The sequence below is a fragment of the Gallus gallus genome, chromosome 2, assembly GCF_016699485.2.
Source record: "Gallus gallus isolate bGalGal1 chromosome 2, bGalGal1.mat.broiler.GRCg7b, whole genome shotgun sequence".
NCBI classification, from domain to species: Eukaryota; Metazoa; Chordata; class Aves; order Galliformes; family Phasianidae; genus Gallus; species Gallus gallus.
In genome coordinates this window covers 146534538-146549533 of record NC_052533.1, presented here as the reverse complement: position 1 = coordinate 146549533, position 14996 = coordinate 146534538, and the positions used below count along the sequence as shown (strand labels likewise).

Here is a 14996-nt window from a genome sequence, read left to right as displayed (position 1 = left end):
GGACCCGTGCCTGATAACCCCCTGCCTACTACAAGTAAATTTAGCCTTTTTCCACCTGCAGAACTGCACAGAAATTCTCCTGACTGGGGATGGTTGCAAAATCCAGGCAGGACCTGCAAAGCCCTGACCCATCTGGATGCCAGCTTTCTGCAGGTGGCAGAGGACACTCAGGTCTGGGACCTGAAGGAGGTAAAACCCTGAGGTGTTGTTGAGGAGCAGATCTGAACCTCGATGAATTGGAAACTGTCCTCCCTGCTGCCCATATTCCCTTTTAGCATCATGCCCCTGCTTTACATAAGCTGCCTGCTGGCAGGTGGGATGGGAGCGGAGAAGAAACACAGCAGAGCGGATATGACACAGGCACCAAAATAGCAGCTCTGCTTTATGACCATCCAGTTCCCTTCTGCTTTGCATGGCACTTACCACCCATGGAAATCACTGCGAGGAGCATTTCCCTGTTCTGAACACTGCCAAATGTCTCAGCAGCAGCAACACATCAATATCAAACCTCAGGAGCACCTCATCCTTATTCTCAACCCTTTCTCATGTCCCTTCCCAATCCTTTTCCTGGTCTCTGGCATACTCAACATCACAAGGAAAACAGAACGCTGACAAAATACCTGAGGAATGGACCCAAGCAAAGGCACTGAATAGCCCCCATGCAAGCAGTGTGGTTGAGCTTTCTTGTTAAAAACCTCCAGAAGGAAAATAAAGCTGTGAATCTGAGAACAAAACAAGCATGCCTGCTGCTGCCATTCACCCAAACCTATCTTGGAAATCAAGTTTTCCCCATGAACTTAAATGGTCGTCAGGGCTGCCCTGTGTTGTCCACCTTGGGAGGTCACTTGGATTCTGCCTCTTCTAGGACATTCCTAATTGCACTGGGGATCTGCTTGGCCTCAGATCAGACTTACCCTTCTCCACTCTGAAGATGCAGAAGTAAAACACTTGAGGAATGAGCCCTGAGAAGGAATGGGATTGTGTGGGGCACATTTAGGGTTAACTGCTCATAAAGAGCCACCTTGTGATCTGCGAGATCATCCTAAAAACTAGCAAAGAAGTTTTCCATACCAGGTATCTATAAGATCAAATAGACACATGGTAGAAACAGTGTGAGATATAGAGGGGAGAACCCAACCAACCTGTCATCCCCAGCCACCCCCATCTGCCCTTCACTCACCCAGGAACTCCACTCCACTGCTGTCCTTGGGGCTGCTCAGGCAATTCTCTAAGTAAATTCCATCCTTATAACAATCTTCTTTCTTCTTCGGGAACCCCAGGATCTCGCTGGCTTGATCTAGGACCTCCCCTCCTGAGCAAGAGCACGGAGTCTGCATAATGCCACACGGGTGGGAGCTGCTGCTGATGGCCAAGCACGCATCCAGCCACTTGCAGAGCATCTGGCAAGCAGCTTTGCTAGGGTTCCTGTTGCCCACCACGAGGTATTCCACCGAGAAGTCTCTCTCCTGAGCCTTGATGGGTTTCCACCGCACCGGTCCGTTCTCTACTCCTGGAGGTGCAGTCTGCTTCATCTGCAGGAACTGTTTGTTAGACTGGAGGAAAGCATAGCGGGTGGACCCATCACAGAGCTTCAACACGTCGTCAAAGCTCTCCATGCCCAGGTAGGTGCGGGTGGATTCCAGGAAGGAGTCAAATTGGTAGGTGCGGATGTGCTGGTGGTCACATATGCCGGTAGGTTTGAGGATCTTCATGTACAAGGTGTATCTCCGAGGGTCAGGGTTCTGGATAATCCAAGAGCAGAGTGAGGAGTTCAATGGGAAGACGGCAAAGGAGGAGAAATATCCAAAGAATTTCCCCTGGACCAAAGTGGTGCAGGGAGTTTGTGCCAGGTCCAGAGCGACCACGGTCCACACAAAGTAGAGTGGCGATACCAAAAGCAGGTTCAGGGCAGATCCAATGCTCCTCATCCTAGGTCTCTGGTCCTCTGGAACTCAAAGTAAATGTCAAGCAGGTGCCAGATCCTGGACATAACAGGGACCAGCTTAGAGGAAAAGTGAGAGTTTAAGTGGCTCTGGATCCGAAATCAAGCCAATCCTCCCATGTCTGGATTTGAGCTCCCTCCTGTGGCCATCAACAACACCTGGAAAAAAAAAAAAATAAAGGGAAGGAAGGAAAGGAGGAGGGGAGAGAAAGAGAAGAGATTTGGGATTTGTTCTTGATTTTTTTATTAACCCTTTGCACGGTCGACAATCCAGGCAGCATCCCTGATCCCAGTGCTGGTAGAGATTCAGCCCCATGCCACCGTGAGGTTTGTAGATGTCCCCATCTGTCAGATGTCCCAGCCTGATGTGTCTCTATGCCAAGACAGTGTGACCCAGAGTGGAGGACAACACAACTTTTCTAGTTCCCCCCTTTTCTAGTCCCCTCTGACTATGCACTGCCCGTGCTGAGCTGAGAAAAGCCTTTGCAGTGATTTCTAACCCTCCCCCCAAAGAAAGGAGATGAGGACTTGGAGCCATGCACTCAGCATAGGAGAAATGAAGGGGTCTGGAGACAGATTTCAGCTCTTTACATAAAAGGCACTCACCCTGGCTTACGCCCACCCCTTTGTGAAGGTTTCTTCTACCAAACTCAGAATACTTCTGTGGTCTTAAAACAAACCCACAAAGCAAGCACTCAGGTCCTCTGCATTGAAAGCCTAAGTGTAAACAGCCTGGCTTCTTAGCTACTAACGTTGGGATGCAACCCAAAAATAACCCAGGCCCTCTGAGATGTGCATCTTATTGATCAGAGACCAAGCTGCCACTGTCAGGAAGGAATTAGGGTGAAATCTGTGCTCAGGGTATGGAAAGGGGCATTGAGTACAAGGAGGCAGGGAGATATATATCCCTTCTCCCATCACAGCCAGCAGTTCTGATCCTCTTTATATCCCCATCATGTCCACATTGCCACCCATAATCCTACCCTCTCCCACCTTGCTCCTGGGTTCCCTGATTATATATACCGAAGTTTTATCTCTGCATTGACTCTCTTCTGTAAAAGCCTTTTTTTTTTCCTTTTTTTTTTTTTTTTTTTTTTTTTTTCTGGGGAGGAAAGGGTTAGATAACTGTAAAGTCAGTTCCACTCTTTGCAAACTGGGTTTCAGCTGAGCTTCAAATCACTGCAGCCTCTGCCAGCAGATTCCTGAGTGTCTTTTAGACCTGACACTAATCAACGTGGAGTCCAAATGCGTTTGCACTTAAATTTTTAAGAAGTCACATCCCTGCTCCCATCAGTGCTTTGCAGCCTGCGGAACTCTGCAGTGCACATCCACCCGTGCCAGCCTTGGGGGCTGGATTTCAGGAACAGCAGCCTGCTCAGTGGATGCAAAGCAGCTCGTGGTTGCAAGGAAAACCACAGGCATCAAGCAAACATCCTATACATTTCCAGAAAGGTCATCATGATTAGCAGGAGGAGTTGCCTGCAGATGACTGTGAATGCCTTAAATATCAGCTTTGGTGAGCAAAGCATGCTTGCCTAGTGAAAGGGAACAGAGAGAAGGAGACCCTTTTCTTCACTGCTCCTTTGCTTTAGGGCAATTCCTGAGCATCTCATGCTGTTTGTTAGTGGGTGCATAGCTTAAGTCTGTCTAACCTTCACACCCATGAGCCAGCCAGAATTGTTCTAACCTCTGGTCCTGCTCATGAAGAAACCTGCAGGAGCCAGCATGTGCCTCCATAGCAACGAGATGATGAGACAGGACTGAGTGCTGATGGCTTGTGCCAAAATCCAGTCCCTAATGGTGGCTTCAGCATGTGGGATTCAGCCCAAGATTCCTGCCTTCTATCAACTCAATTTTTCTCATGCCAGCCACAACCCTGTTACTGAATAAAGACACAGAAAACATAAAATGCACCCTCCTCTTGCCCCTTTTTGAGAAAAATACTGTAAAAGTCAACAAACTTTAACTAAACAGACCTGTTAATGGGACGCTATGTTACGGTTGTTAGGCCTCAGAATTGATTTCTCCTGAATACAGCCCCGTCTGGGAGATTTCACCACAAGGAACATAAACACATTTTTTTTCTCCATCAGTTGACTCCTACTGAAGTAAGAATCTTTTCTTAAAGCAGACAATGTGAATAAGCAACCCTTCCCCTCTGTGCCCATATCTTTGGCTCAATACACATTGGGAATAAGTGATGGGCAGTGGTTTGGATGTTGCATTTTAGCAAAGAGATCAATCTTCTGTGCTTTAATCCAGCAAAATCCCAGCAGGGACATACAGAAGTGTCTGCAGTCCCCATCTGAGGAGTTAATATGAACAGCATGAAAAGATAGGCTATCCCACTGCTGAAGATCACAGATCAATGGCACATAGGTCAACTGGCCCATACTCCCATGGTAGTTGCCACAGCTAGTATTTAATTAGTTTTGTCCCATTCCTTAGCTCCAGCCTGTACATCATATCAACCATATTCCAGTGGGAGAAGAGTCTGGCAGGGAAGCCTTTTCTGGAGAAAGGCTTGAGGACAGCAGGTGACTGTGAAATACCATGGAACATCCCTTGCCTGTATTTCACAAGAACAAACCAAAGGGCAAGAATATGTGCCTGGTGAATGACAAGTTTTCATCCCAAACACCCACAGAAAAGGGTTCCAAAGACCCTGACTTCTTGATTTGCTTGTGTTATGTATTAGGGATGGTCAAGTAAAGGGTTACAAATGTTCTGTGCACCTTCACATCATATCCAGCAGCCAGAGTAGTCTTTTTGTACTTCCTCTTGCTGAGCATTTTCCACCTCACCCTGGCACACACTGAACCAAGCACAGTCAGAAATACAGCAGCACATAGGTCATTGAAACTTAAACAAACCCAGGCAAAGACTGTATCATGTATTTCATATAGGACCTGAAGTACTCAAGCGATATTCACTGGTCCCTGGGAATTTTGCCTCGATGAGCTGTTTGGTGGTGCACCTCAGTGTCCCCCAGCAATGATGAATCTGGGGCTAAGGCTGCAGATTCCCTCCACTCTCACATCCCTTTCTTCCTGCACACATATGCGTGCCATATCTGTCCTGGAGAGATCACCCAGAGAGGCTGTCGATCTTCAAAATCCATCTGGACATGGTTCTGGGCACCCTGCTGAAGGTATCCCTGTTTGAACAGGGGTTGGACCTCATAGACCTGGAGGTCCCTTCCAACCTCAGCCACTCTGTGATCCCGTAACTGTAGGGGATGAGTGTGAGCAGGGAGGCACTGGGGCTTGCCCTGACTCTGCTTACACCTTTTTCCTGCCATCCTGCATAGTCCTTATAACAATTCACTCCATCCCATCAAGACCAGGTTGTCCAAAGAGGTTGTGGATGCGCCATCCCTAGAGGCATTCAAGGCCAGGCTGGATGTGTTTCTGAGCAGCCTGGTCTACTGGTTGGCAACCCTGCACATAGCAGGGGGGTTGAAACTAGATGGTCTTTGAGGTCCTTTTCAACCCAGGCCATTCTGTGTTTCTATGATGATTCTATAACATCACAGATGAAGATCTTCACATTGCCATGCCCAGCTTTTCAGCTGTGCCCCAGCACAGTGATCTCAGCTCTGCACGGGCAGGAGAAGACTATCAAGCACATGAGATCTGAAATGTTCTCTGCTTTGCAGGCTCTGTGAGTTGCCCAGCGGGATCCGTTAACAGCCACCTTTCTCAGTGTTGCTGGTGACAGGGGACTTTCAGTGCAGCAGTCTGAGTTCGGCCAATGGAGGGCACTGTTAGACATGCACACAAACACACACACACACACACACACACACACACACACACACACACACTCCCTCTCCATGTAAAAATAAAAATCAAAAATAGAAATAAAAAAATGGAAAAAAAATAGCAGAACAATGACAGCAGAGAAGGCATTCTTCTCCACCACTGCCCATAGAACCTCTCCAAACACCCTGATCAGCCATATCCCAACTACTCTCTCTCTGCCCATGTGCTCAAATGTGCTATTGTCCAAGATTTACCTCCCTCTGCTTTTCTCTCTCCTGACCTTGCCACACTACTGACATCCCAGCAGGGTGAAAGCCACTGTCATCAAGCTAATCCTCTGTTCCTGGGGCTTCCCATAAAAAAAGAATGCCTCGATATCAAACAAAATATCCCTTTTCCCAAGGCAGAAAGCTGCCTGGCCCTGCAAAGCTCAGTCCCTTGTTACTGTGAGAAAACATGGGATATGAATACTCTCTGTCCTTACTCACTGCTAGCAGAAGAAACAAACAAACAAACAAAAAAAGCTGCAACCACTTGGAATTTTTCTTCTTGCTACCGAGGCAAACAAGGAAAGCACAGTGGAAGTGCCTGGAGAAATAACACAGCATCTGTCACTCTGACGGTGCATGGGGAAGTCAAGGAGGGCTCAGCCCTGACTGCTCTTCCCAGTACCTAGAGAGAGATGGGGCTTGGACCAGCCTCTCTTCTAATGCTTAGAATCAGACTTTTTGCTTATTTTTAATGATCTGTTTTCCTTTTCTTCTGTCTTCTACAAGGAGTTCTTTTACTCTCACCCTTTCCAAAAAGAGTTTATCTATGAAGATTTTTTTGGCAAAGCAGAAACCGGTGGAAATCAGCACCTAAAGAAGGCAAAAAGATGGGCTGGTGGGTATTTCAGGAAGGGAAATCCCTTAGGTCTCAACCTGCCACTTCAGAGGGATTTCAGGGACATATCATGGAAAGGATGCTAAACCAACACATTTCCCTCGTGGTACTTCTGCAGCTGCATGCGTCAGGATCTGGTCCAAATCCTGCGAGCTAGACATGGACAAAACCCTTTTGGGAAGCAGGCAAGGGTCAGATCAACAAGAGTCCAGCCCTGTTCCTCTGCTGCTGTTTTGTTCTTCTGCAAGGATCCCTCATGACCTAGTACATTTGCTCTGCCACTGCAGAGACCAACACAGTGTCCACTGCCTCCATCCATCTCAGTCTCCTGAGTGCAGATTCTCACCTCCCAGCTCTACTAATACATCATGCTTGTGTACACCAAGCGTCCTTCATCCCAATTACTTGCAAATCCATCCTGGAAAATTGCACACTTTGGAAGTAGACTCCAAAAGATGTGGAACAGCCTGCAAGAACAGTGTGAGTAGGGTGGAAAATATTTGATGCCATGATAGGGAATTGCTTGTGAGGACATCCTGATCTTATATTAACAATCCTGAAAATAGAACTGTCTTCTTCAGAGCACACTAACTAAAGATGGATCAATGGTTAAAACTCTCAGGCAGAGATGAGAGTCAGGCCCAGTTCCTAGCTCTGCTTCTTTGTTTTTCTTTTTCAGTGAATGGGATCAACAGACACCTGAGCAACAAGATAGGACCCTAAAATCTCAGACCCTGAAACACATTTCTGTAGAGAAAAACTGGCAGACAAAGAGGGCCAGATGTTCTCCATCTGCTTCCAGATGTGGCTGCCCAAGGGAATAGAGCCCAAGGCTCTGCAGCACCTTCTGTTGGTCCAACGCAGCCTCAGACAGCTGTCGTGTGTGCATTTGGCATCTTTTAAACATCACCTCAGCTGGAGCTGCAGCTGTTTGTCCTCGGCATTCCTCAAATAGAATGTAATATTATTGGCATAGCCTGATGGGAATATAAATCAGGACTTGGAATTTCCCAAAGATCCCATGGTGTAGGGATAGGTTGGATGCCAGTGCATAGCAAGGTCAAGGAGTCTATGGGCTTCTTGACAGAAGGCATCTGTTGCAGATCATCAGAACTACATATCTAATTTTCCATTAGAAGAGCAGAATTATGCCCCTGTGGTAAGACGCAGTGGATTTAGAGTAGTGGTTGTGCTATACTGCTCCTGGGCATCTCCTCACTCCCAAGGGAAAGCACAGCTCTCCTGATCCCAGTGAGATGTGTGGTTCCTCCATGCCAGCATCACTCGCATCCCTTGTCTTCCCCAACTCCTGTTCATCACCATCAGTGGTATCTCCCACTGAGTAGCACCCTGCTAGATACCCCCAAGATTATCCTCGCAAATTCTATAGATCTCCTCTTTCCTTATTTCTTCCCATAAATACTCCACAACCAGCCCTTTCAGGCATTTTTTCCCTCCATTTCTCAGTATGAAAGTTACACAAGAGGTCCTCTGAGGGCAAGGTCATCATCTTGAGTGACAGAAAGCAAGCAGGAGCCACACCACTTCCCTCTCCATTCATTTGTGCTGGGAACTGCAATATGATTGATTGGAAAGCCAGCAGGAGGATAAAAGCGTTGTCATTAGCTGGTGAGCTAAATGGGAGCCCCCGGGGTTTGGGGCTGGTTAGAGGGGTCTGGATGTTCAGGATAAAGCTCATGTCCCTATAGCTAAATTGTCTCCCAAAGCAGAACAGCTTTGCCACAGTGCCTAATGCTGTCTCCTGAGCTGTGCCTGTTGGGGTGGTACTTGTTGGCTGGGGTCTAAACCATGCCAGGAACTGTCCTGAGATGTGCAAGTGACCATGGGCCAGTGCTGGTTGTCTTGTGGTGTGAGGTGCAGAGACAGCCAAAGATTCACACCTAAAAAAAGCAGGGTAAAGAAAAATACTATTGCCTTGGACAGACCATCTAGAGCTCCATTCCTGTTTGGCCTATGGACATTCCCTGGACTGAAAACCCACTGGAGTGTGATCATCACCTATTCCATAGCAGCTTGAGGAAAGGGAAGGGAAGGGAAATAGGATGAAAATCCAATTATCTGCTTTTGCCATCATGTCCAGCCTAGGATCTGCAGTAGTTCAAGTGCTGGTGATTTCCACTTCGGCATACTCCAGATCCTGACATGGATGGGTGTAATCAACAGTGGGGGGTGATCACAACTTAGGGCCAGATAAAAGCCTTGGATGTATAGAATCATAGTATGTCTTGGGTTGGAAGATCCTAACCCAGAACGCACGGTTTTAATATGACCTCTTCTGCTAACTTCTATGGCTTTGTTCTCTCCCTCCATGTCCATGCCTCAGTTTCCCCATCTGGCAATGTTGACACTACCCCAGTGATGGTGATAGATTCTCCAGGCAGCATCTGGGTAGAGAAGGGAAGTCTACATAAGGACTCAATTTTCTACAGTAATTATGCCTGTACACCATGCTCAGCTTTTTGAATGCTGCAGTCTCAGCGGTTAAAAGTGGACTGAGAATGTTTTCCCTTCTGACACCAGGAATTCAGCTTATAATTTTAGGCATTCAGTTTCCTATGCCCATTGAGGATGTCTATTTAAAGTGCAAGCAGAAATACCATGAGATGGTGTTGCTCAGATTTGCAGTTTTCCTGCATGTTTCAGCAGGAAGAATATGGGGCCTAGGCACGTGTCAGAGCGTATTGCCAAAAATACTGATTATTTGAGGAAACTAAAGCCATATCTGTCCCTTGCCTCACCTTCCCCCTTCTTATATTTGGCAGAGAGCTTGAAATGGTTGTACTACCTGTACAAATGATTTCTGTTCATCCTACATTGTCTGAAAGAAGGGTCTCTAAAGTCCTCTGGTAAGATACTAGAGAGGGAGAACGGTAATGTCCCAAGGTTATAAATAATGTAGAATTGTCCAAGCCAGAGAAGGTGAGCGTGGGATCTTTCTTCCAGGTTGTTCACAGCCCCTTAACGTGGAGAGAATCAGGAATGTACCTGATGTCTCAGAAGTTTTGGATCCAGCTATGACCTTGAAGCAGTAGGAGTTGGCAACTTGAACTTACAAAAGAAAATAATGACAAATATGTGCATTTCTAGAGCAACTTCTCTCCAGGGTCCCCAAGGGACAGGGGGAACAGGAGTGCATTAAGCCTCGTGACGCAGAAAAGCCATCCTTACTGACCCCAAAGACTGAACACAAACAAAAGGAAGTACTTTTTCACACAGCTTGTAATTCAATTGGGGAACTCATTGCCACAGGATGCTGTGGAGGCTAAAGGTATAAAAGAGTGCCAAAACGGATTAGAGAATTTGTGGAGGACAAGTCCATCAGTCACTGCTAGACATGATGGTCTGAATGCAACCAACAGTCCCAGAAGCGTCTGCTCTTCTTCCTAGCAGTTGAGAAGGTACAGCTGGGGGAAAAGTCTTATCTCGTGTATCCAGATAGACTTGCATGGACCTTTGCACCTTCCCAAAATATCCCTCCTTGTGTTCATAATAGAGAGGTACAGGGTTAATAGCAATGCCTCCTATACCACAAGGCGTATGTCTTCACTACTAAACAAATACTGCCCAGAACTTAACACCAAATGGAGTGTCACAAGTCCCACTGAGGAGGAAAACACTTGAATTGGCTTCATCCGTGTTGCCTGTCCAATCCCTGGCCCCATTCTATGCCTTGCATTGTGCCATTGCACTGCTTCGGAGAGAGATGGTTGGGAGGGCATTCTGCCATGATCCAAACCCAAGGGAATAACATGGAGCTGCATCAGGGGAGGGTCAGGTTAAATATTAGGAAAAGGTTCTTCACCAGATATTGGTGAGCATGAAACAGGCTCCGTGGGGTAGTGGTCACAGCCCCAAGCTGCCAGTGTTCAAGGAGCATTTGGACAATGCTCTCAGAAATACGCTTTGAATTCTGGGTGGTCCTTTGTGGAGCCAGGATTTGGACTCAATGATCCTTGTGGGTACCTTCTAACTCGGCATAAACCATGATTCCATGAAACCCCTCTGGAGCATAATACCCATAGCCATGCTTGAGCTAACTACTGAGCCTTCTAAGATCCACTACCACAAATCCTAAGAAGCTTGCATGCACACAGACAGGCAAAGGGATGCAATCATAGCACAGTTACCAGAGTATTCCTTGCATCTCATCTATCAGCCTCTCCAAAAGCAGCTCAGAATTTACATAAATGAACCAGATACATTTTTTTCCCATTTTCAGTCTTTCTCTCCAGGAGCCCCTTAGGAAAGTGAGATGAGAGGAAGGATTGCTTTGTGGTGAGGGGCAAGTACAGCAGGTATTGGAAGGCACTTCCCAATAAATTTGAGTTTTGTTTAATCACAGGAGATGCTGGAGGACATTACTGAGTGATTTGTGCTGGTTTGGGGCTGGTGTTAGCTGTCTGCGTGCCACCTTGATTAAGATGAAGGATTGGAGGAGGATGGTTTATATTTATTTCGAGAAGGGCTCGGGTAGTGTTTCATCACAGATGACAGCAGAGCCTGTGATTTTCATGTGCTCATTCATTTTGTATGGGTTTTCCTCCCTGGTCGGGGACACAGGCAGACAGGGCTGGAATGAGGAGCTGGAGGGGAGTTGGAGGTTTACTGCAAACTGACAAGGCTTAGATATAGTTTTCTACCCAAGACACTGCTAAAACAGACCTCAACAGCAAAGCCACATCCAGGCATTTCTTCTGCTTCTAGTTTCACCCAGAGATTTTGAGACTATTCCTCATGCTTCCAGCCCTGCACCTGTCTAGAGAAACCTCAGCATGCAACGAGCCAGGTGTTCCCCGGCAGACCTGCAACGACAAACCCACGTGTGCAGACCAGGAATCAGCCTCAGTAAGCTAGGAACTGCAGAAGAGAAAAGCAGTCCTTCCAGGAATGTGCCAGGAGATATGGATCTCTGCCTTTTTTGCTCCAAAAGTAGGTTGGCAAGCGGGGCAAGGTGGACATCCTCAGTCTCCATGACACTACCAAGAGGGTATATCATATCTCAGAATTCTGTGATAGGCTGAAATCCAGCTCAGGTTGGTGATGAGTGAAAGCCCCCCGCCTCGTGCGAGACACAATGAGCAGATGGCCCTTCTTTTGTTCCTAAAGAACAGGAATTCACATGTCAACTAAATGCTAATTTGCCCTTTTGCTGTCTGTCTCCACGGGCTACGTCTACACTACCCAACTAAACAGAGAGCAGGGACTGTTCTCTGGCTCTGGAGCCAAGCATGGCACAGCTTGGAGCCACACACCTCAGCTCTCCTCTGCAAAACAGACTGGCCTCATCCCACAGGCCTGCAGGAGACAGTCCCTTGGCTCAGCCATCTTCCAGACTGTGTCTTGGCACGGTCTTGAGCCAAAACTGCACCAGGGAGCATGCAATAAATTAAATGGTCCAGACGATCACGGGCCTGCATTCGTGCTTGCATTTAATACCTCACTTATTAACAAGGAGGGGCGTAACCTCAGAGGGAGGGAGTGAATGGACATGGAAAAATTTCTTCTGAGAAGGAATGGTGGTGAATTGGAACAGGATGATCAGGGAAGTGGTGGAGTCACTGTCCCTGGAGGTATTCAGGAACTGTGGAGATATGGCACTGAGGGACTTGGTTTAGTGAACATGGTATTGATGGGTTGCTGGTTGGACTAGATGATCTTAGAGGTCTTTTCTACCCTTAATGATTCTGTGATTCTGTTCTGTGACATGAATAGCAAAAAGTTTGTCTACTAGTGTTTCACTAGAAGAGTGGAGGGTGATAGAGACCTCTCTGTGGGGAGCAAATCCAGGTACCACTGTTATTGGTTCGGATTCACCTGTGGTGGAGAGCAGTATTATGGTAAGCCAGCCAGCTTATTAGTACTCCCATCTTTACCTGTGGTCTGAATGAAGTCCCTGGCACAGGTTGCCTAGAGATGTGGTGGATGTCTTGTCCCTGGAGACATTCAGCGTCAGGCTGGACAGGGCCCTGAGCAATCTGATCTAGCTGTAGGTGTCTCTGTTCATTGCAGGGGAGTTGGACTAGATAACCTTTAAAGGCCTCTTCCAATTCAAATGATTCTATGATTCTACAATCTTCACATGGCTTCCAAGCAAGACAGTCAGATTTTTTCCTGGACCTTGCTCCATATCAGAAACCCGTGAATCATGATTCCCACCGTTCATCGGGTCTTTAAAAAAGCCAGACATAAGCTCCTTTTGGCCAGAGCTCCCTTCTTCTGGAGATACAATTTCAGTGCACTTACTCTGAAAAGGCCCCTGTTAGGAGCTCAAGAGACAGAGCAGGGACACTGTAATAGGAAGGACCTTACCCATCTCTTCTCCCTCACTCCCTCTCCAACAACTGGAAGTCAACGATGGAGTTTGTCTCCTCCAAATATGAAAATAAATTGGTAACTTTGTCTCCTCACAAGGGGACAGTGAACACTGCCAGCCCACCCTGGCTGATTTAGAATGCTCTCGTCATCACTCAACCTGACCCCAGCAACACAACATGGAAAAGCATCAATTCAACTCCTCCTTTTTGTCATGGTATTTCACAAAGGGCTGGTAAGCAACAGTAGGATGGGTTGACCCTGGCTAGGCAAGCGGAAGCATAACGTTTGGCGTTGCTACTTTTCATGAGAACTGGATTGCAGCTTTTTCTCTCCCCTTCTCCCCCTTTCCCTTGTCCTTTGCCTTTGGAAAGTGCAACAGCAAGGAGATGAATTGCGTGATTGTGTGCTCCTCTTTTCCCCAGCATGCTGCACCAACAGCAGGGCTGGGGGATGGAAAAGGAGCCCAGCTGCTTCTTGTGGGCTGTTCTCTCTCCACCCACCAGACACTTTAAATCAGACACAAATTAACACCAACTCCTGGCATCCTTTATTAATCGGATTGGCTCAGTGTTAGTTTGCTTTGCATTTATCTTCTATTTTAATATTATTATATTTTTTCCAATTCTATCCTCCTGAATAACATACCTAACAATAACAATGCACTGGGGAGTGGAGATGGCTCTTAAGCTATTCCAGGTAGTGCTCATCTCTCGTTTCTCAAGGTCTAAATTGAGCACCATACTATCCCTTGAACATCTCATTCTTCTGCAGTATTTTCCATCCATACTGTTATCTAATCATCCTTCAAGAGAATCCCCATGCATGCACTTACATACATACTGAAATGCAGCCATCTCTGGGTATCATCCATGTGTCATTCATCATCTGATTAGAAAGATATGTAAGGTCTCTTTTGCAAGCATAAGGAATTGACACAGCTGAAATTTGATTGCCTGATGTGGGACATAATGGAGGTTAAATTCTCACTCCACGGTGAATGAAAGATAGGGAGGAGTTCCTACTCCCTGGAAAAGTTTGTAACAACAGAGTCACTGGCCGTCGTCATGGAGGCACACAACAAGCAGACTATAAAGGATAGCCAGCTTTGGCATGCTCCTAGATCCATCATTTGTCCTTGGAGATCCAACAAGAAAGTATCATAGAGGCATAGAATATCCTGGGTTGAAAAGGACTGTAGTGATCATCTAGTTTCAGCCCCCCTGCCATGGGCAGGGTCACCAACCACTAGACCAGGCTTTCTAGAGCAACATCCAGCCTTGCCTTGAATGCCTATTAAGAAAGGGTTTCTAAAATCAGAACCTTCAGGAGCAAAGATAAAAGGAACTGTAAGCACTCACTAATCTTATCCACTGCTCCCACCTTTGACAGACAGGAATACTGGAGATCATATCCTTCAAAGTCTTCTATCTACTCTGTTTTCCCAACTTAGCAAATCCTCTCACTTTTTTGAGCCATGCCCCTCTTACACCTCTGGTTTGTCAATTACCATCAGCAGTATGTCTGATGGAGGCAAAGATGTGAGAAGTGACTGATGGGCTTCTTGCTGGAAGGACCATACCTAGATAGGGAATCAGCCGATTCCTCTCTGCTATTTGTGTGGCCATGTTTGCTAAGACAATCTCACATGCACCACTCAGCAACTGTCAAACCTTTTGTGGATTTCCGTCTCTGCAATATTCGTTTCTTAGCAACTCTGTTTGCTTTTAAGAAAAACAAAATGTCTCTGCCTGTGGCATGCTATTTTGAGCAGAAACGGCACTGTTTCAGGTCCATGCTAGTCAGAGGGGCCCTGGTGAAAATGGTCCTGTCCACCCACTCACTCCTAACAGCACTGGGTGAAATTCTTACTTGTTCTCTTGCCATTTTACCTGCTGCTGGGAAAGCATAGCAATACTGGACATGGATTGTGGTAAACATTTAATACTATTGCATTGTTCTTCTACAGTCCTTGCCTTTCTGGGAATCGTGCAGCATGTTGTGTAACTCAGGTAATAAACGTATGAGCCAGCAGGAAATTTTACAGCATATTTTACAACAAAGTTTCTTCA

At 46.7% G+C, this 14996-nt stretch overlaps 1 protein-coding gene across 2 annotated transcripts in view; it reads right to left on the bottom strand.

The window, feature by feature from the left end:
- LOC121112823 (adhesion G protein-coupled receptor B1) overlaps positions 1–14996 on the bottom strand; it is a 163371-nt gene that overhangs the window by 84298 nt on the left and 64077 nt on the right. For both annotated transcript variants that reach the window (XM_040695018.2, XM_040695022.2), the window contains exon 2: positions 1181–2101. In XM_040695018.2, the coding sequence (XP_040550952.1) occupies positions 1181–1928 (748 nt within the window). In that variant the 5' untranslated portion in view covers positions 1929–2101. The remainder of the gene's footprint in view (positions 1–1180; positions 2102–14996) is intronic.